This window comes from Salvelinus sp. IW2-2015, linkage group LG6.2, assembly GCF_002910315.2.
Source record: "Salvelinus sp. IW2-2015 linkage group LG6.2, ASM291031v2, whole genome shotgun sequence".
Classification (NCBI taxonomy): Eukaryota; Metazoa; Chordata; class Actinopteri; order Salmoniformes; family Salmonidae; genus Salvelinus; species Salvelinus sp. IW2-2015.
This window is the reverse complement of record NC_036846.1, coordinates 16,942,203-16,966,386: the sequence shown is the minus strand read 5'-3', so window position 1 is coordinate 16,966,386 and position 24,184 is coordinate 16,942,203. Positions and strand designations below refer to the sequence as shown.

Below are 24,184 nucleotides of genomic sequence, written 5' to 3'. Positions count from 1 at the left end.
AGGTGTCCCGGGAGACAGGTTCACACTGTCGTTCTGTCAACAAAAGGTGTCCCGGGAGACAGGTTCACACTGTCGTTCTGTCAACAAAAGGTGTCACGGGAGACAGGTTCACACTGTCGATCTGTCAACAAAAGCCACATCCATATTTTCACAGGCTTTTTCACAGCCGCACATTACATTATGATTTGTTGAATAGTTTTATATCGCTGTGTTATGTGTGAGTACTCTGTCTGGACAATCTGTGATTATGTGATGCTGCATTATATCAACAGGTAGGTAAACGGGTCATTCTGACGCACACACACACACACTAATTATGAGAAATGAAAAGTTAGCACAGTCTCACAATCTTTAATCTATTATCGTCTATTGAATCCTTTCTCCCTGCTCTGGGTTCACACACACAGGTGTTTTGTTAACTAATTTGGGGGTGGTTAAGACGAGGTCTAGCTGTCAATCGCAGGTGTGGTTAGGATGGAGTGATGAACAGAAGTGTCTTCCAGCAGCTCTCCTCCTCCAACCTTGAGCTCTGAATCATAGTTGCTCACCCTCTCACTTTTTCAAAATCTCGCTCTTCTCTTCCTCAGGGARTAGACCACCCACCATCTCTCTCATCCCCAAGACTCTAGATTACCTCTTTKAAATCTGATCAGATTTCAGGGTCTTTATTATTGAGTGGTCGTTAGAGATWCCTCCTCTCTAAAGATATACAGTGACATTAAGATCAGCGCTCCTATCTAACCCACAGTGAGGACAGTAATGAGGAGAGACAAGTTTGTCCCAAATGGCACCCTGCTCCCTATTTAGTGCACTACTGTACTTTAGACCAGAGCCCTATGGGCACTATATAGAGAATAGGATCTGATTTGACACGCAGCCCCACTCTCAGATAGATAGAAACAGGCTTTTCCTTCATTAGGTCTGAACTCTACACTCTTTGATTGTGACATTCCAAGCATCTGAGAGTCGATGAAGGTGAGAAGTGTTGTGGTCATTAAAAACAGGACATGTTTGAGAGGAAAAGAGGGTTTCAGTTAGAGGTAGTTACTTTTATCTCTTTATAAGATGGCCTCTCTGTCCCTCTTAGAGAATTCCCTTGTTCTACTGTCAGGCTCTACTGAGAGTCTATGTCCCTGTGGAGGAGAGGAGGAGGAGGAGGTGTGTTTGTGTGCGCCTTCCCATTGTCTGGGGGGGTGAGAGGGGAGCAGGAGCCTGCTGGTTGCGGTCTGGTCCTCCTGTAGCTTTCAGCACCGTCTTGTGTTTTAGGTTGGGCGCTCTGTGGTCACAGAATAGAACATTGAAAACACATCAACATGAAGTGCCTTCCTACCTGATTCCACTTTCTCACTCCTCTGCTCCTTCCCACCCGCCCCCTCTCTCTCTGGACGGTAAACTGGCCCCTGCATCCCCTGCCACAGTTGAGCAGATTGTGTCTGTATTCCACGCTGCTTCCAAACAAAAGGCATGGGACCATTTCTCCAAAGCTCAACGCAAGAACCTGGACATGTGGCGCAAGCAAGCAGAGGTTGGTCCTTTACTTTTTCTACAATTATTCACATCTTCTATTCATTTGGTGAAGTGCAGTATAGTCTACATATTATTGTGTCCTTTATGTGAACATTATGTGAGCATCCCCATCTCTCCAGTATTCCGGATTCTAACTACTTTTTGTGGAATTCATGGTGTTGTCTTGGCAGGATGATTTGTGTTAAACAGTGTTAAAGTTAACACCAGCTTTAAAKCTACACTCAGCATGATCCTAAAACTTATCTTAATATAAATGGAAAAAGGGAACCTTGTGGTATTCCTCTAGTAGTATCAAGGAACTGAGATGGTAGAACATCAACATTAAGTTCTAGCCTAAGAGGTCAAGTAAATGCTATCACTAGGCTGAATGTTAGGCTACACCCAGGCTCTCTACTTAGTTCAGTCCCAGAGTGGGTGCTCCGGTCAGGTCCAGATCCCGGCCACTCCAGCCCGGTGAGTGCTCAGTCTCACTGCCAGAAACAGGTAACTCACCCTTTAAGTCAACCACAGTACCCTGGACTGGTCTCTGTGCAGAACACTTCATCACACATGTATACTCTCTATCTGTTATTACTGACTGTGCTTTCTTCCAATAGATGAACAAATAACCAACTTTCAGTTTTTGTTTGGTGTAAAATCGAGGTCATGCTCCATGTTGAGATGCACAGGTATTAACTAATGAAACCTGGCAAGATTTGTTCTCTGTATTTTGTTCATTACTTCCTATCCAACAACCGCTGCATTAATTACCTCAAACATGTTTTCCTCTTTAATGGAGGGTGCTCAAGTGTGGCGCGGCTGTCATTTTAGGGCCAAARGGGWAAGTTTGATCTGGGTACAAATCTCTGAGGGTYTTYGTGTGTAAAAAAGCAGATTTGGTATGTAATTAACTGCCTAATCTCTGTCTCATAGCAACACTGAAACAGTCACCATGGATCACAGGCTGGAGATGGTTTATCTTTCCTTTGGAGATCCTAGTGCAGAAGATAGATTACAAACTAGTGGAACACATTCATTATAAACTCTTCATGCAGTTTGCCTGTGAAAGTGTTTAGGCATTCTGTAAAGTGAGAAGAATTTGTATTTGTACAGTGTCATATGAATGTGTAACTGACGGTATAAATTGTAATGGGTTGGTAGCTGTGTGTTTGGGTGTGTGTACATCGTGATGGACTCACTCTGAGATATAGCAGGTATGTTTGGTATGTCTTGATCTCAGACTAGGGACTCTTCTGCTCTAAAGGTAGGTGTGAGTTGGTGTGTGTAGACTAGTGACGTCACTCCTCACTAAGCGAAAATTACAACTAAAGCCTAACTTATACCTTACGTACATACGCAAAGCTACTCAAAATGGCGGTCTTGCGGCAAGTTTGTTATTGCAGGGCTGCACACGTCTGCAAACAGGGCCGGTCAGCTCATTAGGCAAGATTAGGCGGCAGATTGACGAGCTGCATTTTCTGAGCTAAACTGACCAAGATGCACCAACAACAACACACAAAACCTTGTAATTCTGCCCCAAAACAATGACAATTTCTTACAACCAGTGGCATATGGGCTTTTTAGGTGAGCACTGATGCTGCCCTGTGATAAGCAGTGCCCACTTTGTCAAAGGCAGGGCAGCAAAATATGTTTGTCCATTTCCAACACTCCTCTCCAGGGTGCTGTTGGAGAAACGCAAGTCAAAAAAAACTATCTAACATAAATTGTGTAGCAGATATAGCCAGAGTAAAACATGAGCCATTCACAATAATTAAAGCATAATGTCAAGAAAAATTAGGCCATTACATCACTTTTTATCATTACCGCAAATGAGGGAATGGACTTAAATGGGTGGTTTAGCCTACGCGCAAATGCGTGGACCAAATGGATGGAAGGCCATTCGTAAAGTCCCATTGGTAAAATCGCCGACACGGTAGACTACACCCCAGTGAGCACAGACTGACGCAGATGTCTTTTGGGCGTCTTGTTTTGGTCCTTTCCCGGACCGGCCGTCTTTTTTGTGGTGTTTTGCAAACGGTGGGCGTACCACATGGATGGGTATTTCTAACATTTTATTTCAGGCGACACTGTAGGTTACACCTCAGTAAGCACGGGCCGATGCCTTTTGGACCGGCCTTGATTTCCACGTCCACGGGATGTTGGTTTTTAGTTCTGTCCGGACCAAATCTGAATCAATCATAGATGTCTATGTTTGGTTCAGATTTGGTGTGGTACGGACCGGCCTTGATTTCAACTTCCACGGACATTGATTCTATAAATGACGTCTTTTCAACTTTCATTCAGAACCTAAAATTAACCTGATTTCAACGATCAGAAAATACGTATTTTCTACAGTCGAAAATCATCTCTGTGGTCAGCAGGACCAATCTGACTCTCAGACCTAAATATATTCTTTAGAGGAAAATTAGCACTCTCTTATTGACAGGGAGTTTATTTATAGGGGCCATTATTATAGAAGGACAGTCTCTAAATGCACAAAGACTGCTGCAACGTGTCACTGTGCTGTACTGTAATACAGGATAATAGTAGTACAGGTAATGCAGGGAAGCAACATATTTCCAACATTTCCCCCCAAATTCCTAGGTTTTCCAGAAATCCTGGTTATGAAGGTTTCCTGCTTATTACATCCTGATTCCAGAAATCTTCCAACTAGGATTTCTTGAATACCTTGGAATTTTGCAACCCTACAGCAGTATCTTTCTTGATGGGTCTGTTCTGTATTCATCAGACAGGATGCACAGAACAGCAGGACTGAAAGACTGCAGGGGTTTCACTATCTGTCTGACGCACAATCACAACACCCATCTTCTACCATCCATCCTTTCATTTATCCATTTACCTGTTCCAATCCATCAATCCATCCATTTGGCCATCTAGCCATCAACCCAAGAACACATCTATCCATCTCAGGCTGCATCCCTCTGGTAAAAAGTWGTGCACTATATAGAGAATAGCATGCCATTTGGGTTGCAGTCAGTCTTTCTACTCATTGCAAAGACACACTAACTTTTAATAAAATAGATMTGTATTGGTTGCGTACACATTATGCCAACATTATCGCAGGTGCAGTGAAATGCTTATGGTTCTAGCTCCAACAGTGTAGTAATACCTAACAATACACACAAATCCCAAGAAGAAAATAATTAAGAAATATCAGAACGAGCAAAGCATATAATGGTGTGTATGGACAGTATACAGTATGAATAGAAAAGGTGTGTACACAACCAAGAAATACCATAAACAATAGAATATTCTAATGTATGCAATAGACCTCCGGGTACCTTCAGCTCCAGTCCACTGTGATTAAGGAAATAGACCCTAACAATAGTCCTGGACTGGCTAGACACCAGGGGGAATAGATGGAATAACCTAGGGCTAACTAGAGAATACAAACTCCATCTCCACTATACACCAGGGGGATGATAGATTGGAAGTAGAACTAAATAATACAACACCTATATTTTACAACCCAAGTTAATTCCATGAGGGCTTAATTCCTTCAACATCCTGTTATAATCCATTCTTCTCTTTTATCAGTTTTACTCCTTTAGGGCATTAGCTGGAGAGAGTAGGGACAACCTGTCATCCGACTGAATCCAGATGCTCTGTCTCTGTCTGTCTGTCTCTGTCTGTCTGTCTGTCTCTGTCTACTCCATTACAGACAAAGGTAAGAACCAGCATACATGCATGAAGGAGTTCAGCTCAATCTTGAACCTTCACCTAGTGTCCCCTACCAGTGTATCTAGACTCTGATGCTACCTTCACTGTTAGTGCTGCTGGCTGGTAGACACACCAAACAGTGAGTCTTGTCAGGTAGCAGTTAGCTGGATAGTCTAGTAGCTGCGACTCAGAGGCAGGATCAAAGTCTAACAGCTGGCGATTATTATCTCACTGGGCAGATGGGTGTGCTGGTTTCTGACTACCTGTTTGACATCTTTGATTGGCCAGCAGCTCAACGTGTTATAGACTCCAGACAGATGGTTGTTTACTTCAAGCTTTTTGTTTGTTGGTGTGAAATAATGATTCCCTCGCCCAGCATTGTGAAGGCATTTTGTGTGTGTGTGTGTAGGCAGAACACAGAGCTGGCTGTCTTTTGWATATACTCGCCTCATTAGCCGAGAACAGCACTGCCGAGCTAGCCGGCTAGACATACTGCTAGCTGAAATACACACTACTGTGGCTCCCATGTGCTCCCATCCACACACAGCAGGTCATGCCTCCTACTGAGCTAGAGGCTCCAGGGTGAAGTATCCCCTAGGTACAGATCTACACTACATGACCAAAAGTATGTGGACACCCCTTGCAATCTCCATTGACAAACATTGACAGTAGAATGGCCTTACTGAAGAGCTCAGTGACTTTCCCGGATCTTCCCCGGTCAACTGTAAGTGCTGTTATTGTGAAGTGGAAACATCTAGGAGCAACAACAGCTCAGCCGCGAAGTGGTAGGCCACACAAGCTCACAAAACGGGGCCACTGAGTGATGACGTGCATAGCCCATAAAAATTGTCTGTCCCTGGTTGCAACACTCACTACAGAGTGCTTCCAGAGGCCGTTTGGAAATGTCAGCACAAGAACTGTTTGTCGGGAGCTTCATGAAATGGATTTCCATGGCCAAGCAGCCGCACACAAGCCTTAGATCACCATGCGCAATGCAAGTGGTGTAAAGATCGCTGCCATTGGACTCTGGAGCAGTGGAAACGAGTTATCTGGAGTGATGAATCACTCTTTACCATCTGGCAGTGCGACGGACAAATTTGGGTTTGCCAGGAGAACGCTACCTGCCCCAATGATTAGTTCCAACTGTAAAGTTTGGTCGAGGAGGAATAATGGTCTGGGACTGTTTTTCATGGTTCTGGCTAATTCTACAGTATACAATGACATTCTAGATGATTCTGTGCTTCAAACTTTGGCAAAATCGGTGTGGAAGAACTTTATTGCCGTGCACAGAGCCCTGACCTCAACCCCATCAAACACCTTTGGGATGAGTTTGGGATGAGGAACACCGACTGCGAGCCAGGCCTACTCAACCAACATCAGTGCCTGACCTCACTAATGGAATGGAAGCAAGTCCCCGCAGCAATGTTCCAACATCATGAAAAGCCTTCCCAGAAGAGTGGAGGCTGTTATAGCAGACCAACTCCTTCAACGAGATGCTCGACGAGCAGGTGTACACATGCTTTTGGCCATGTAGTGTAGGATCCTCTGTCTCATCAGTGTAGAGGCAMACTGCTGCTCTCTATRTACTGTCATCAGTGTAGAGGCAGACTGCTGCTCTCTATCTACTGTCATCAGTGTAGAGGCAGACTGCTGCTCTCTATCTACTGCCTCATCAGTGTAGAGGCAGACTGCTGCTCTCTATCTACTGCCTCATCAGTGTAGAGGCAGACTGCTGCTCTCTATCTACTGTCTCATCAGTTGTAGGACGACAGCCTTGCTGCTCTCTATCTACTTGTTCATCAGTGTAGAGACAGACTGCTGCTCTCTTATCCTACTGTCTCGATCAGTGTAGAGACAGACTGCTGCTCTCTATCTACTGTCATCAGTGTTGAGTGGCAGACTGCTGCTCTCTATCTACTGTCATCAGTGCACCAGAGGGGAATCAGTCCTGCTGTGAATCACTCTGGGTAGAAGCTGCCCTTAGGGACAGGTCTAGGATCAGCATTTCTTCCATAGGTGGTGGCGTGCGTACGCGACAGTGTAAAGCATACTCCAGCCAGGCTCCCAGGAGGATTGGTTTCAGTATGAACATCCAGTGATAATCCTTTTTGTGTTTCCCTCCAGGAGATCAGAAACATGCAAAATGAAGAGCTGATGGGGATCAGACGAGAGGAGGAGATGGAGATGTCTGACGATGACATGGAGGATACACACGATCCTGACGACTCAGGTACACTACACACATACCACACTACACACATACCACACACACACACACACTACACACCTACCATGCAACCACAACACACATATCACACACACACACTACACACATACCACAAACACACAGACAGAAAGGAATCTGACAACTATTGGTATATGGCTGGTGTCTTTTCTCCTTTATTGTAGAATAGACCTGTAGCTCAGCCTTCTCTGTGTTGCTAATGAGGTGTTTGTGAGTTCCTCTCCGAGCTCAGTGTGAATGGAGCCGTAACATTTAGAGGAGGAACAGTCGCCAGCTCATTCACTCTTCTAAATGGCCAAATTAAGCTGGAGGGAGACTGTGTAACGGCATGCAGAGACTGTGTTACGGCCATCTCCAGATGCTGTGGCTGTGTGTGTGTTTGTGAGAGTAAGAAGAGAGTGGGTGCCACGCGGCTGGGTAGACAACTCCAGTCACAGCTGGAACTAAGTGTTATATGGTTCTGTCTTGGGCATGGTGCGGGTGTAATTAGCTGGTAGAGACACTGAGCTGGCTACTACAGAGAAAATGTCTTCACTGCCATTTTTTTCGCTAACATATAGATTTAAGAAGAAACTATAGCAAAGTTGCTATTCCATCAAAGTATATTGGAAATGTTCTTGAAATGTTTCCTCTATGCAAAAGTTGAGAATTAGATTCTGAAAATTATTTATTGGAAATGTTATTAATTCCAAGATGGCTAACCCTTTCTTAAACTCAGGCGTGGTGTGTGTGTGTTTTTAGTGGTGTGTGTGTGGTGTGTGTGTGTGTGTGTGTGTGTGTGTGTGTGGGGGGTGTGTGTGTGTGTGTGTGTGTTGGTGTGTGTGTGTGTGTGTGTGGGGGTGTGTGGTCAGCTCCTTCAGCTAATTCAGTGCTGTTTTCTGGAGAGGAGTGTTGAGAGGAGTGAGGTCACCCAGTGAATTACCATTAAGGTCGTCTTTACACAGAACATCCTGTTTATGTCTGCTGAGCCAACAGAGCTACTGATGTAAAACAGATTGAAACAGACCATAATATTCACCTGGACATTCAGATGACCCTCTGCTTCTCTCTTAAGCAGTTAAAGAGAGAAGGGAATGGAAGCCAAGAGAGCGGGGCTAACTGCTACAATCAGGTCTCCTTTTCAAGTGTGTCGTTTACTTTCTGCTTTTGAATTGTTGTGGTCTCTGCCGGTTAAGACCGCCTCCCTAATTTCTATGCAGATATATGCAAATGTATTCATCAGCCAAGCAGGTTTTGATTTCCACCTTTTCATGTGTGACCTTTCTTATTAGAAAACACTAACGATCAATCGTTGTCAGGAGGCTGTCACAATGTTGGAAAGGAATGCTGTGGAGAAGGGCACAGGATGTGGCAGGGAGACAGGTGTTGATGTGACACCCCATCATATTTACAGTCTCKGTCACACCTGCTATYGCTTCCTGTAATGCAGGAGCACAGGGGGAGGGCTTGTTTACACCTCCTCCAATCCTGTTTAAGAAGCCTAGTCTCTGTGCTCTCAATCATAGACAGGTGGTCTGTTTAACCTTTCAGCAGGCTTGAAGTGGAACACCTGTATTCTGGGGTGGTGCTTCTACATTAATACAGTGCAGAGTGGGAATGGGTTGGTGCTTCTACATTAATACAGTGCAGAGTGGGAATGGGTTGGTGCTTCTACATTAATACAGTGCAGAGTGGGAATGGGTTGGTGCTTCTCTCCTGTCAGCAGCCTTGTGCTGGGGGTCGATACTAAAGCCTGTCACGTTGTGGAAGGGGAATCGGTCGAATACCCCAGACAGCAACTTGATGAGGCTCCCTGATCAATACACACCTCGCCTGCTGGCTCTCTCTCACGCACACACACACACACACACACACACACACACAGCAGGTACGTGACTCAGAGGTCTCTCTCTCAGCTTAAACAGACAGATAATGCCGGATTCAAAGCAGGCAGCTGGAGTCCGTGTGTTGAGTTACACACACGCACACACACATACACACACACACACCCTATGCTGGGCCTCCCTCCCTCACACACTCACTCTCAGGTCTTATCTCCCCAGCTCAGCCACTCAAACACACCCTCTCATTACATCACACACATCCCCCTCCGACAGCTGTAAAGAACAGACTCTCCTATCAAAGGAACAGGGGAAGAGCTAGATTCATCACACTACTGTCTCCTGTCTAGTTCAATAGGGACAGGTTAGGATTTAATGAGCAGTTTCTCATCACACTGTTCTCCTGTCTGTTCCAAATAGGGACAGGTTAGGATTTTAATGAGCAGTTTTCATCACACTGTCTCTCCTCTCTGTCAATGGACAGGTTAGGATTTACTGAGCATTCATCACACTGTCTCTCTCTGTTCAATAGGACAGGTTGAGATTTAATGAGCAGTTCTCATCACACTGTCTCCTGTCTGTTCAATAGGACAGTTAGGATTTAATGAGCAGTTTTCATCCACACTGTTCTCATGTCTATCAATAGGAAAGGTTAGGATTTAATGAGCAGTTTTCATCACACTGTCTCGTCTGTTCAAATAGGACAGGTTAGGATTAATGAGCAGTTTTCATCACACTGTTCCTGTCTGTTCAATAGGACAGGTTAGGATTTAATTGAGCAGTTTTCTTCACACTGGTCTCATGTCTGTTCAATAGTGACAGGCTTAGGATTTAAATGAGCAGTTTTCATCACACTGTCTCATGTCTGTTCAATAGGACAGGTTAGGATTTAATGAGCAGTTTTCATCCACACGTCTCTGTCTGTTCAATAGGACAGGTTAGGATTTAATGAGCGTATGGTTCTTTCATCAACTGTCTCCTGTCTGTTCAATGAGCAGGTTAGGATTTAAAATGAGTCCTTCTCATCTCACGTGTCTCCTGTCTGTTACATAGGACAGGTTAGGATTTAAATGAGTAGTTTCTCATCACACTTCTCTGCTGTCTTCAATATGGACAGGTTAGATTATGAGTAATTTCTCATCTCACTGATCTCCTGTCTGTTCAATAGGACAGGTTAGGATTTAATGAGTAGTTCTCATCACACTGTCTCTCCTCTCTGTCCAATGGGACAGGTTAGGATTTCATAGCCTCTCCAGTTTAGTTACAGTATGTCCTCAGACATTTGAAGGCTGTCTATACAGTACAATGTTATGATAGTTGTGATGTTCTATGTCGTGTGTGTCTGTGTTCGTGTGTGTGTAGGCCCTGTGGCCCAGGTGGAGGCCCTAAAGGAAGAGAATGACTCTCTGCGCTGTCAGCTGGACGCCTACAGGAACGAGGTGGAGCTGTTGAAGCAGGAGCAGGGCAAAAACCAAGAACACACACCTCCACAACASAGTGAAGAGGACACCATCAGGCAGCAACAACTAACCTTTCTACAACAGGCACTACAGGGAATGCAGAAGGTACTACTTCTACCAGACATACCCACTGTAGTTAACTTCTTGCAGCAGTTCCTACTTTGGATTTATTTTAATCAATTCCACAGGAATTTTTCATTTCCTGGTTCCATACAGATATTAAACCCCTGCAGATTCTGGCTGGTGAGACTCATAATCCATTGGTTTGGCTTCCTGGGGTGACCAGTCGTATTGAGGAAAAGTGACTTTTAATAGAGGTGGATAGAGAACTGCCCTCCCAACCTCACACACACATACGCACACACACACACAACACTGAGAAAGAGGGAGAAAGAGGAGTAGGGATAGAGAGAGGCGTAAAGAGAGAGAGCAAGAGGGGTGCACTCAGAGTAGGATGGATAGAGAGATATAAAGAACAATTAAAAGACTTGACAGGAAGAGAGCCATTCTAGAATCTGATCAGTCTGCTGACCTAGATGCTGTACACAAAGTAATACCAGCTGGAGGGGTTTTCTAATAAAATATCCCCCTCAGAGATAACAAACTGTTGGTTAAACAACCCTCAGGCAGGAAATCTGTTGCTTCCATCACCTGCTGGGTCATCAAATATCCTCAAGTAGTCAACGGTCATGCTCATATGAATAGATCCTGTCTTAAGGATTAGTTAGCATCTGTAGCTAACTGTGCCCCTCTCCAGGCCCTGAAATAAACATCTGCTACCTGCCAAATGACGGTAMATTTTGACATTGGTGGGTAAGATGTGTATTTCACCAACCACGTTGGCAGGTGGTCACGGCCCCACCGTGGAGGCATTTCACTCTCATTTGTGAATAAAAATAGTCCAGTATGAAAAATAGTCCATTTATAATAAAATAAATGCTGCAGTAGCTGTTTACAAAGTATTTCCGCTGGTAAATTAATTGCACTAAGTCAAAGAACTACAAATCCTATATAGCCTATTCCACCTCTAAGGGGCAGGGGAACATTTTGGTAAAAAAGGTCTCACAAAATGTAATTATTCAATATACCACATTATCTCTTACTAGTAATACATTTGTTTTAAAAACATTACAAACATGCTCATCTGMTTTTTTTGTGTTTTGTTGGTGTAATTTRTGCAGCCAAAATATATTTTGGCTTGTAAAAAATCTGAGTTGCTGATAGGTTTTTGTATCTCCCTGCCTCAGTGGCTGGTGGACCAAAAAGTTAATTTTAGGCCCCTCTCTGTAGCAGACGCTTAAGGGTTAGTTAGCATCTGTGGCTAACTTTGCCAGGTTTGTGGTAAAGCTAAGCGTTAGTTTGCATTTGGGGCTATCTGTCTTCTCTCTAAAGATTAGTTCAAATCTGTTGTTGCTCCCGAGTGGCTTAACGGTCTAAGACACTGCATCGCAGTGCTAGAGACGTCACTACAGACCTGAGTTCAATCCCAAGCTGTGCCGCAGCCGGCCGCGACTGGGGGACCCATGAGGCGGCACACAATTGTCCCAGCGTCGTCCGGGTTAGGGGAGGGTTTGACCGGCCGGGATGTCCTCGTCCCATCGCGCTCCAGCGACTCCTTGTGGAGGGCCAGGCGCATGCACGCTGACTTTGGTTGCCAGCTGTACGGTGTTTCCTCCGGAAACTTCCTTTGGCTTCCGGGTTAAGCGAGCAGTGTGTCAAGAAGCAGTGCTCACCTCTCCCGTACATTGCAGCGATGGGACAAGACTGTAACWACCAATTGGCTGTCACGAAAAATAATATCTGTAGTTAACTTTGCCTCTGTATCAGAAGCTTAAAAGGATACTTTGTGATTTTGGCAATGAGGCCCTTTATCTACTTCCCCAGAGTCAGATGAACTCATGTATCCTTGAAGTATCCCTTTAAAGGTTAGTTAGCGTACTGTATGTGGCTCACTGTATGTACTCTGTGTTTGCAGCAACTGCTGAAGATGCGTGAAGAAATGAAACAGAGGGAGGCAGAGTTGGAGAAGAGTGTGGAGGACAAACAGCAGCTGGAGAGCCAAGTACAGAGCCTCAAGGAAGGACTGGAGAGTCTGAGAAACGAAAACGACGCCCCACCACAGGGAGTCGCCGCAGTACAGCACGACAACACCATACCCTAGTTTACAGGCCCTAACACACTCAGTACGTGGCAACGCTTATAAAGAACACTTTACAGCATTGCTAATCTGTGAGAGGCGGACCTGTGGATTGGAAGTGGAAATTGGACCCGCAATGTGATGACATGACATTACGGCGTACAATAGTGACTATTGATTTAGGATTCGCAATAACCAAAGGAAGCGGTATTACAATTGACGTTCAAATGATCAAGCTCACGAGTAGAGAGAGGGAGGTGTCCGCCCCCCATAGGACCGATAATAGAAGATATATACAGCATTAATTTAGAGATCCACACAGACCATAGAGCGAGTCGAATAGAATGTTTCTATTAGAGAGAGACAGGTCATTTGTAGTATATGCCATACAGAGCATTCAGAAAGTATTCAGACCTAATTTTTCACATTTTACTTACAGCCTTATTCTAATGATCAATTTAATCAAATCTACACACAATACTCATAATGACAAAGAAAATAGTTTTTTTACATTTTGCATGATTTCACATATTGCATAAGTATTCAAGACCCTTTACTCTGTACTTTTTTGAACGCCTTTGGCAGCGATTAAGTTTCTCCCTTCTCTGCAGATGCTTCCAAGCTCTGTTCAGGTTTGGATGGGGAGCGTTGCTGCACAGCTATTTTAAGTCTCCAGAGAGTTCGATCGGGTTCAAATTGGGCTCCGACTGGGCCACTCAAGACATTCAGAGACTTGTCCCGAAGCCACTCCTGCGATGTCTTGGTTGTGTGCTTAGGGTCGTTGTCCTGTTGGAAGGTAACTTCATATTTCCCTCGATCCTGACTAGTCTCCCAGTTCCTGCAGCTGAAAACAACCCCCACCGCATGATGCTGCCACCACCATGCTTCACCGTAGGGATAGTGCCAAGTTTCCTCCAGACGTGACACTTGGCATTCAGGCCAAAGAGTGCAATCTTGGTTTCATTAGACCAGAGAATCTTGTTTCTCATGGTCTGAGAGTTTTTAGGTGCCTTTTGGCAAACTCCAAGCGGGCTGTCATGTGCCTTTTACTGAGGAGTGGCTTCCGTCTGGCCACTCTACCATAAAGGCCTGATTGGTGGAGTGCTGCAGAGATGGTTGTCCTTCTGGAAGATTCTCCCATCTCCACAGAGGAACTCTGGAGCTTTTTCAGAGTGACCAATCGGGTTCTTGTTCACCTCCCTGACCAAGGCCCTTCTCCCCTGATTGCTCAGTCTGGCTGGGCGGCCAGCTCTAGGAACAGTCTTGGTGGTTCCAAACTTCTTCCATTTAGGAATTAAGGAGGCCACTGTGTTCTTGGGGACCTTCAATGCTGCAGACATTTTTTGGTACCCTTCCCCAGATCTGTGCCTTGACACAATCCTGCCTCGGAGCTCTACAGACGATTCCTTCGACCTCATCTCAGGGATGATCAGTGGAAACAAGATGCACCTGTGTTCAATTTCGAGTCTCATAGCACATGGTCTGAATACTTATGTATTCAAGGTATTTKTWTTTATTTTTTMGCAAAAAATTCTGAAAACCTGTTTTCGCTTTGTCATTATGATATATTGTATGAAGTTTGAGGACAATTTTTTATTTAATCAATTTTAGAAAAAGGCTGTAACGTCAAGGGGTCTGAATTAGGGATGCACGATATATTGGAATCGGCCGATATTATCTAAAAATGCCGGCATGGGCCCAATGTCTAGTTTAACGCCGATGTGCAAAACCGATGTCAAAGCTGACGTGCATACCTGTATAACGTAGGTAGATGACATAATGACACCACAAAAAAATATAGCGCTACACGTGCAGCACAGCATTCCTAACCTAGCCCACAATGTCTGCTGTGTGGATCGAGCAGTCAAGTCGAGCATCCATTTAAAAGATTAAGAACATTTCAGCGAGACAACTCAAAGGTGAAATCCATTAACACCAAGATAATGGAATTCATTGCCCTTGGCAATCAACCGTTCTCTGTCGTGGATGATGTTGGCTTCCGCCGATTGGTCGAGCACCGGTACACACTACCAAGTAGGCGCTTTTTTTCGGATGTTGCCCTACCGGAGTTACACAGTATTGTGTAATGAGCATCACTGCTATTCGCTTCACGACTGACATTTGGACCAGCGATGTCAGCCCCATGAGCATTATGAGTCTGACAGCACTGTGGGTCAAGGAGGATTTCGTACTGAGGAAAGTCGTATTGCATGCTCAAGAATGTGCTGGTTCTCATACTGCTGCTGCCATTTCAATGGTATTTGAGAACATGTTTGAAACTTGGAAACATGAACACTCCTAGCGCAATTTGAACAACTGACTCGAGAAATAAGCTCAACTGCATCTGCAGCAGACGTGATACCCTGTCATGGCATTGAAATGCCTGCTCAAACAAAATGCCAACACAGACCATCGGGTTAAGTTGGAAAAGTACTCTACAAGAAGCTGTGAACAAGCGATTCGGTGGCATTCTCTGGGCCTCAACTGTGTCGCCACCATGCTCGTTGATAGGTACAAGGACAACTACTTTGATGCAGACAAGAAACAGGGTTTACGTGAAATGTTAGACAGCTAGACAAGATGGAAACGGACACAGTGATAGTGCGCACCGAGCAAGAGAGGCCATGGACAGACAGAGCTGAAACTTCACTGCTTATCATGTATGATGAAATTCTGGTTGAGACTGAACAAGTGAACAATGAAACAGCACAGCAAGTAAGTGAAAGAAATAGGTTTTGATTATATTTTACAGGTAATGGGGACATACGTAAATGCCAAAAACATTACTTTTTGGTCTGTGTGTGTGTGCTTCAACTTTCTGAATGTACTAGAATGCTTAAAAGGACGGTAAAATTATCATTTTCATTTTTTGTCAAGGAAGATATCGGTATCGGTGCATCTCTAGTCTGAATACTTTCCGAATGCACTGTATATAGAGAAGGACGTCTCAATTATCTTTACATCAAACTAGACTCTTCAAACTATCTACTAGATTCACCACCTCTTTATCTGGCTAGCTTCTTTAAACTAAACCAGCCTCTGTAAACTGACACAGCATATTACATTTACCATGTGTCACGATACTGTTTATGGCACTGTGCCACCGCACAGGCTAAAACATCTTCATATATTTACAGGTGATGTCGGAAGTTTACATACAGCTTAGCCAAAAACATTTAAACTCAGTTTTTCACAATTCCTGACATTTTATCCTAGTAAAAATMCCKTGTCTTATGTCAGTTAGGATCACCACTTTATTTTAAGAATGTGAAATGTCAGAATTATAGTAGAGAATGATTTATTTCAGCACATTCGCAGTGGGTCAGAAGTTTACATACTCAATTAGTATTTGGTAGCATTGCCTTTTTAAATTGTTTAACTTGGGTCAAACATTTTGGGTAGCCTTCCACAAGCTTCCCACAATAGTTGGGTGAATTTTGGCCCATTCCTCCTGACAGAGCTGGTGTAACTGAGTCAGGTTTGTAGGCCTCCTTGCTCGCACACGCTTTTTCAGTTCTGCCCACAAATTTTCTATGGGATTGAGGTCAGGGCTTTGTGATGGCCACTCCAATACCTTGACTTTGTTGTCCTTAAGCCATTTTGCCACGACTTTGGAAGTATGCTTGGGGTCATTGTCCATTTGGAAGACGCATTTGCGACCAAGCTTTAACTTCCTGATGTCTTGAGATGTTGCTTCAATATATCCACAATTTTCCTACCTCATGATGCCATCTATTTTGTGAAGTGCACCAGTCCCTCCTGCAGCAAAGCACCCCCACAACATGATGCTGCCACCCCCGTGCTTCACGGTTGGGATGGTGTTCTTCGGCTTGCAAGCATCGCCCTTTTTCCTCCAAACATAACAATGGTCATTATGGCCAAAGAGTTCTATTTTTGTTTCATCAGACCAGAGGACATTTCTCCAAAAAGTACAACTTTTTTATGGCGGTTTTGGAGCAGTGGCTTRTTCCTAGCTGTGCGGCCTTTCAGGTTATGTCGATATAGGACTCGTTTTTCTCTGGATATAGATACTTTTGTACCCGTTTCCTCCAGCATCTTCACAAGGTCCTTTGCTGTTGTTCAGGGATTGATTTGCACTTTTCGCACCAAAGTACGTTCATCTCTAGGAGACAGAACGCGTTTCCTTCCTGAGTGGTATGATGGCTGCGTGGTCCCATGGTGTTCATACGTGCGTACTATTGTTTGTACAGATGAACGTGGTACCTTTAGGCGTTTGGAAATTGCTTCTAAGGATGAACCAGACTTGTGGAGGTCTACAATTTTTTTCCTGAGGTCTTGGCTGATTTCTTTTGATTTTTCCATGATGTCAAGCAAACAGGCAGTGAATTTGATGGTAGGCCTTGAAATACATCCACAGGTACACCTCCAATTGACTCAAATGATGTCAATTAGCCTATCAGAAGCTTCTAAAGCTATGACATCATTTTCTGGAATTTTCCAAGCTGTGTAAAGGCACAGTCAACCGTTCAAAAGGCACAGTGGTCCTTGTGGTGAGGGTAGGTAGCAACACATCTGCCACGCTGATCCTCAACACTGGAGCTCCCCAGGGGTGCGTGCTCAGTCCCCTCCTGTACTCCCTGTTCACCCACGACTGCATGGCCAGGCACGACTCCAACACCATCGTTAAGTTTGCATACGACACAACAGTGGTAGGCTTGATCACCGACAATGACGAGACAGCCTGTAGGGAGGAGGTCAGACACCTGGCCGGGTGGTTCCAGAATAACAACCTATCCCTCAACGTAACCAAGACTAAGGAGATGATTGTGTACTACAGGAAAAGGAGGACCGAGCACGCCCCCATTCTCATCGCAGGTTGAGAGCTTCAAGTTCCTTGGTGTCCACATCAACAACAAACTAGAATGGTCCAAACACACCAAGACAGTTGTGAAGAGGGCACGACAAAGCCTATTCCCCCTCAGGAAACTAAAAAGATTTGGCATGGGTCCTCAGATCCTCAAAAGGTTCTACAGCTGCAACATCGAGAGCATCCTGACTGGTTGCATCACTGCCTGGTACAGCAATTGCTCGGCCTCTGACCGCAAAGCACTACAGAGGGTAGTGCGTATGGCCCAGTACATCACTGGGGCTAAGCTGCCTGCCATCCAGGACCTCAACACCAGGCTTTGTCAGAGGAAGGCCCTAAAAATTGTCCAAGACCCCAGCCACCCCAGTCATAGACTGTTCTCTCTACTACCGCATGGCAGGCGGTACCGGAGTGCCAAGTCTAGGACKAAAAGGCTTCTCAACCGTTTTTACTCCCAAGCCATAAGACTCCTGAACAGGTAATCAAATGGCTACCCGGACTATTTGCATTGTGTGCCCCCCCAAACCCTCTGTTACGCTGCTGCTACTCTCTGTTTATCATATATGCATAGTCACTTTAACTATACATTCATGTACATACTGCCTCAATTGGGCCGACCAACCAGTGCTCCCGCACATTGGCTAACCGGGCTATCTGCATTGTGTCCCACCCACCACCTGCCAATCCCTCTTTTACACTACTGCTACTCTCTGTTCATCATATATGCATAGTCAATTTAACCATATCTACATGTACATACTACCTCAATCAGCCTGACTAACCGATATCTGTATGTAGCCTTGCTACTTTCATAGCCTCGCTGCTGTATATAGCCTGTCTTTTTACTGTTGTTTTATTTCTTAACTTACCTATTGTTCACCTAATACCTTTTTTGCACCATTGGTTAGAGCCTATAAGTAAGCATTTCACTGTAAGGTCTACACCTGTTGTATTRGGAGCACGTGACAAATAAACTTTGATTTGATTTCAACTTAYTGTATGTAAACTTCTGACCCACTGGAATTGTGATACAGTGAAATAATCTGTCTGTAAACAATTGTTGGAAAAATTACTTGTCATGCACAGCGTAGATGTCCTAACCGACTTGCCAAAATTATAGTTTGTCAACAAGAAATTTGTGGAGTGGTTGAAAAATGAGTCCAACCTAAGTGTATGTAAACTTCCAACTGTAACTGCCAAAATAAAATAAACACTTGAGTAAATGAGGGATACGAAGTATATTTTAAGCAGGTGTGGTTTTCTGAGTTAATTAACCATGTATAAAAATACCCAGTTACCCATTATTTTGGCTACCATGGCTAGAAGAAGCAATCTTAGTGGCTTTGAAATTATTATTATTATTTTATTTAACCTTTATTAAACTAGGCAGGTCAGTTAAGAACAAATTCTTATTTACAATGAGAGCCTAGGAAGATGCACTTGACATTTGTTGTATATCTTTAGCAGGTAAATCTATCTTGTCCCCTATAGAGCTGTGAGCTGTAATCAGAGCATAACATTTGTGGTCCACCATCCATTGTTGCAGGTAGATTTTAAAAATCTACCAGCCACTCAGATTTTTTACCAGCCAAAATATGTTTTTGCCGCTAAGATTGCAACAACAAAAAATAAACTGAGTAAACTTTATCATGTTTCTAAAACAAATTTTTCTAGTAAGAAGTAACTAATGTGGTATATTGAATAATTACATATTTTGTTTTTGACCAAAATATCATAGATGAGACAAATTTTCACCTGCCCCTTTAAGGGCGGGAGGTTACGGTGGTAGTACAACTCGAGTCGCTCATGTTTGTGCCTGTAAGATTGTGTCTTGACTAGTAGAAGTGTTTGTTTTTTTCCCCTAGCAGTTGAAACTCAGATATAGAAAAACAACATAACTTGTGAACAAAACAATGTAAATAGCCAAGAAACACAAGGACAAAACCTGGCTTTAGTTTCAAGTAAATTAGACCAACTTTTATGCCTGTGCGCAGGGCTTCTAAAAATGGATCTTTCACTCAGCTCTTCACATGCGCACAGCCCCCAGTCAGGCAGTGTTGCAGCGCGACATGGAATAGGCTATGCAGGATTCGTAATTATTTGACTTTGTGCGATTCAATTAGCAGCTATGAATCAAAACAGCAACTGCAGCATTTATTTTACTATAAATGTGATCATACTTGACTATTTTTATTCACAAATGCGAGTGACATGCTCGTAAAGCTCACCGTGAAGCCCTCACCACCTACCAACGTGACTGGTGAAATATAAGTCTTGCCCGCCAATGCCAAAATATACCCGCAGGTGTTATATAGTGTTAATGCTTGTGTTGCTCATGGGATAACGTTGGCTGAGCAGGATTTCAGTGGGAGGGTTGACAAGAGCATGAGATTCCTGTTCAATCAGCTACCTAATTGGATAAAGATAATACGGATATGAGAGAGTCAAATGGTGTGTGGTCCATATTTGATTTCTTCTTTTCCAATCTCGACACATTTTCTCTTCTCTGCCTCCCGTAGCCGCTTGGCTAGTTGTTTCATTGACTTTTTTAATTTGTCATTTTAGACCTGCTGGCTGGGTAATACATGTCATTTCAAATCAAAGAGATCACAGGGTTGTCAATATCTGGTTTAATAGTGATGCTGTACATTAGAATGCCGCCGGCCCTGAAATGTGTCCCTTCTAGTGATCCATGGGTAATGGTAATTAAAACTGTATACATGTAGAGATGAACCCTTCCAGTGATCCATGGTAAATAAAACATGTATACATGTAGAGATGAACCCCTTCCAGTGATCCATGGTAAATAAAACATGTATACATGTAGGGATGAACCCCTTCCAGTGATCCATGGTAAATATGGCAATTAAAACATGTATACACGTAGAGATGAACCCCTTCCAGTGATCCATGGTAATTAAAACATGTATACACGTAGAGATGACCCTTCCAGTGATCCATGGTAAATATGGTAATTAAAGCATGTATACATGTGAGATGAACCCCTTCCAGTGATCCATGGTAAATAGGCAATTAAAACATGTATACAAGTAGAGATGAACCTTTCCAGTGATCCATGGTAATTAAAACATGTATACAGTAGATATGAACCCCTTTCAGGTATCCATGGTAATTAAAACATGTATACAAGTAGATATGAACCTTTCAGTGATCCATGTAATTAAACATGTATACACGTAGAGATGAACCCCTTCCAGTGTCCATGGTAATTAAACCATGTATAACACGTAGAGATGAACCCTTCCAGTGATCCATGGAAAATATGGTAATTAAAACATGTATACAAGTAGATATGAACCCTTCCAGTGATCCATGGTAATTAAAACATGTATCAAGTAGATATGAACCCCTTAGTGATCCATGGTAATTTAAACATGTATACACGTAGATATGAACCCCTTCCAGTGATCCATGGTAAATATGGCAATTAAAACATGTATATAAGTAGAGATGAACCCTTCAGTGATCCATGGTAAATAAAACATGTATACTGTAGAGATGAACCCTTCCAGTGATCCATGGTAAATATGGCAATTAAAACATGTATACAGTAGAGATGAACCCCTTCCAGTGATCCATGGTAATTAAAACATGTATACACGTAGAGATGAACCCTTCCAGTGATCCATGGTAAATATGGAAAATTAAAACATGTATACAAGTAGAGATGAACCCCTTCCAGTGATCCATGGTAAATATGGTAATTAAAACATGTATACACGTAGAGATGAACCCCTTCCAGTGATCCATGGTAAATATTGGTAATTAAAGCATGTATACATGTAGAGATGAACCCTTCCAGTGATCCATGGTAAATATGGCAATTAAAACATGTATACATGTAGAGATGAACCCCTTCCAGTGATCCATGGTAAATATGGCAATTAAAACATGTATACAAGTAGAGATGAACCCTTCCAGTGATCCATGGTAATTAAAACATGTATACCAGTAGATATGAACCCTTCCAGTGATCCATGGTAAATATGGTAATTAAACATGTATACAAGTAGATATGAACCCTTCCAGTGATCCATGGTAATATGGCAATTAAAACATGTATACAAGTAGATATGAACCCTTCCAGTGATCCATGGTAAATATGGTAATTAAAACATGTATACAAGTAGATATGAACCCATTCCAGTGATCCATGGTAATATGGCAATTAAAACATGTATACACGTAGATATGAACCCCTTCCAGTGATCCATGGTAAATATGGAATTAAACATGTATACAAGTAGATATGAACCCTTCCAGTGATCCATGGTAATTAAAAATGTATACAAGTAGAGTGAACCCCTTCCAGTGATCCATGGTAAATATGGCAATTAAACATGTATACAAGTAGAGATGAACCCCTTCAGTGATCCATGGTAAATAAAACATGTATACAAGTAGAGATGAACCTTCCAGTGATCCATGGTAATTAAACATGTATACAAGTAGATATGACCTTTTCAGTGATCCATGGTAATTAAACATGTATACACGTAGAGATGAACCCCTTCCAGTGATCCATGGTAAATATGGCAATTAAAACATGTATACACGTAGAGATGAACCCTTCCAGTGATCCATGGTAATATGGAATTAAGCATGTATACATGTAGAGATGAACCCCTTCCAGTGATCAATGGTAAATTATGAATTAAAACATGTATACATGTAGAGATGAACCCCTTCCAGTGATCCATGGTAAATATGGCAATTAAAACATGTATACAGTAGAGATGAACCCCTTCCAGTGATCCATGGTAAATTAAAACATGTATACAAGTAGATATGAACCCTTCAGTGATCATGGTAAATATGTAATTAAACATGTATACCAAGTAGATATGAACCCCTTCCAGTGATCCATGGTAAATATGGCAATTAAAACATGTATACAAGTAGATATGAACCCCTTCCAGTGATCCATGGTAATATGTAATTAAAACATGTATACAAGTAGATGAACCCATTCCAGTGATCCATGGTAAATATGGCAATTAAAACATGTATACACGTAGATATGAACCCCTTCCAGTGATCCATGGTAAATATGGCAATTAAAACATGTATACAAGTAGATATGAACCCCTTCCAGTGATCCTGGTAATTAAAACATGTATAACAAGTAGAGATGAACCCCTTCCAGTGATCCATGGTAATATGAATTAAACATGTATACAAGTAGAGATGAACCCCTTCCAGTGATCCATGGTAATAAACATGTATACAAGTAGAGATGAACCCCTTCCAGTGATCCATGGTAATTAAACATGTATACAAGTAGATATGAACCCTTTCAGTGATCCATGGTAATTTAAAACATGTATACACGTAGAGATGAACCCCTTCCAGTGATCCATGGTAAATAAAACATGTATACATGTAGAGATGAACCCCTTCCAGTGATCCATGGTAATATGGCAATTAAAACATGTATACAAGTAGAGATGAACCCCTTCCAGTGATCCATGGTAATTAAAACATGTTATACACATAGAGATGAACCCCTTCCAGTGATCCATGGTAAATATGGTAATTAAAACATGTTATACACGTAGAGATGAACCCTTCCAGTGATCCATGGTAATTAAAACAATGTATACAGTAGAGATGAACCCCTTCCAGTGATCCATGGTAAATATGGTAATTAAAACATGTATACACTGTAGAGATGAACCCCTTCCAGTGATCCATGGTAAATATGGCAATTAAAACATGTATACTCACAGAGATGGATCCCTGGAGACTCATCAACAGAAGATAGAGAAATCAATTTGAGGAAAGCGTTGCTAGATTTGTGGCCATTGTGGAATGATTGTGTGTGCTGCCAACTTGCCATGTTCGGCAGACTTCTGCAAGCCATCAGTTAACCCCAGAGCCCCATTCACTGTCCAAGCTGTCACCAAGCATTATGTATTAAAGCTTTTTCGGTTACTATACCAACAACTGTCCCTTCATCTAGGACCACTGAGTCAGGCTTCATCTAGGACCACTGAAACAGGGTGTCGTAACCATTTTAATAGAAAATGGAGATACACACCACTCACTGTGTGAATGTCAGTCATGAACAGAGGACGTTTTGACATCCAATTATGTTTGGTTCTTACTCATGAAATGAACACATATTAATATGTACTGTATGTCTCTGCTCGATCTGATCTGATTCTATATCTGATTGCACATTACAACATACCCCCTCTAACTATTCAGGGCTTTATATGTGATGTTGACCTCTCCTTAACAGTGTTTTATAGTGGTCTTGCCTGAGGAGAAAGCGTGTTTGTATGTATGTGTGTGTGCGCGTCTGTCTGTTTGTGTGAGTGTGTGACATGATTGTCAGTGACGGCTTTTCTCATTTTTATAATTGACTCTAGCTGGAGACCTCACCGCAAGATGACAGAGGGAGCGAGGAGAGTGCTGATCAAGTCAATGTAAGTGGAAAAGAGATGAGAGAGTGACCCTCTCCATCCCTCTCTATTCCCCATA

The 24,184-nt window shown here is 42.9% G+C and overlaps 1 protein-coding gene and 1 non-coding gene across 2 annotated transcripts in view; both read left to right on the top strand.

The window, feature by feature from the left end:
* The window catches only part of LOC111965892 (ecto-NOX disulfide-thiol exchanger 2-like), a 95,472-nt gene that overhangs the window by 57,263 nt on the left and 14,025 nt on the right, over nt 1-24,184 (top strand). Inside the window, exons 6-11 of the mRNA XM_070444257.1 lie at nt 1,419-1,525; nt 7,312-7,417; nt 10,615-10,817; nt 12,688-12,802; nt 18,111-18,121; nt 21,995-22,009. Coding sequence (XP_070300358.1) covers nt 1,419-1,525; nt 7,312-7,417; nt 10,615-10,817; nt 12,688-12,802; nt 18,111-18,121; nt 21,995-22,009 — 557 coding nt within the window. The remainder of the gene's footprint in view (nt 1-1,418; nt 1,526-7,311; nt 7,418-10,614; nt 10,818-12,687; nt 12,803-18,110; nt 18,122-21,994; nt 22,010-24,184) is intronic.
* LOC139027994 (small Cajal body-specific RNA ncR26) lies at nt 14,382-14,447 on the top strand. The gene has a single exon (XR_011480130.1). It is a non-coding gene; the product is annotated as a small Cajal body-specific RNA ncR26 (non-coding RNA).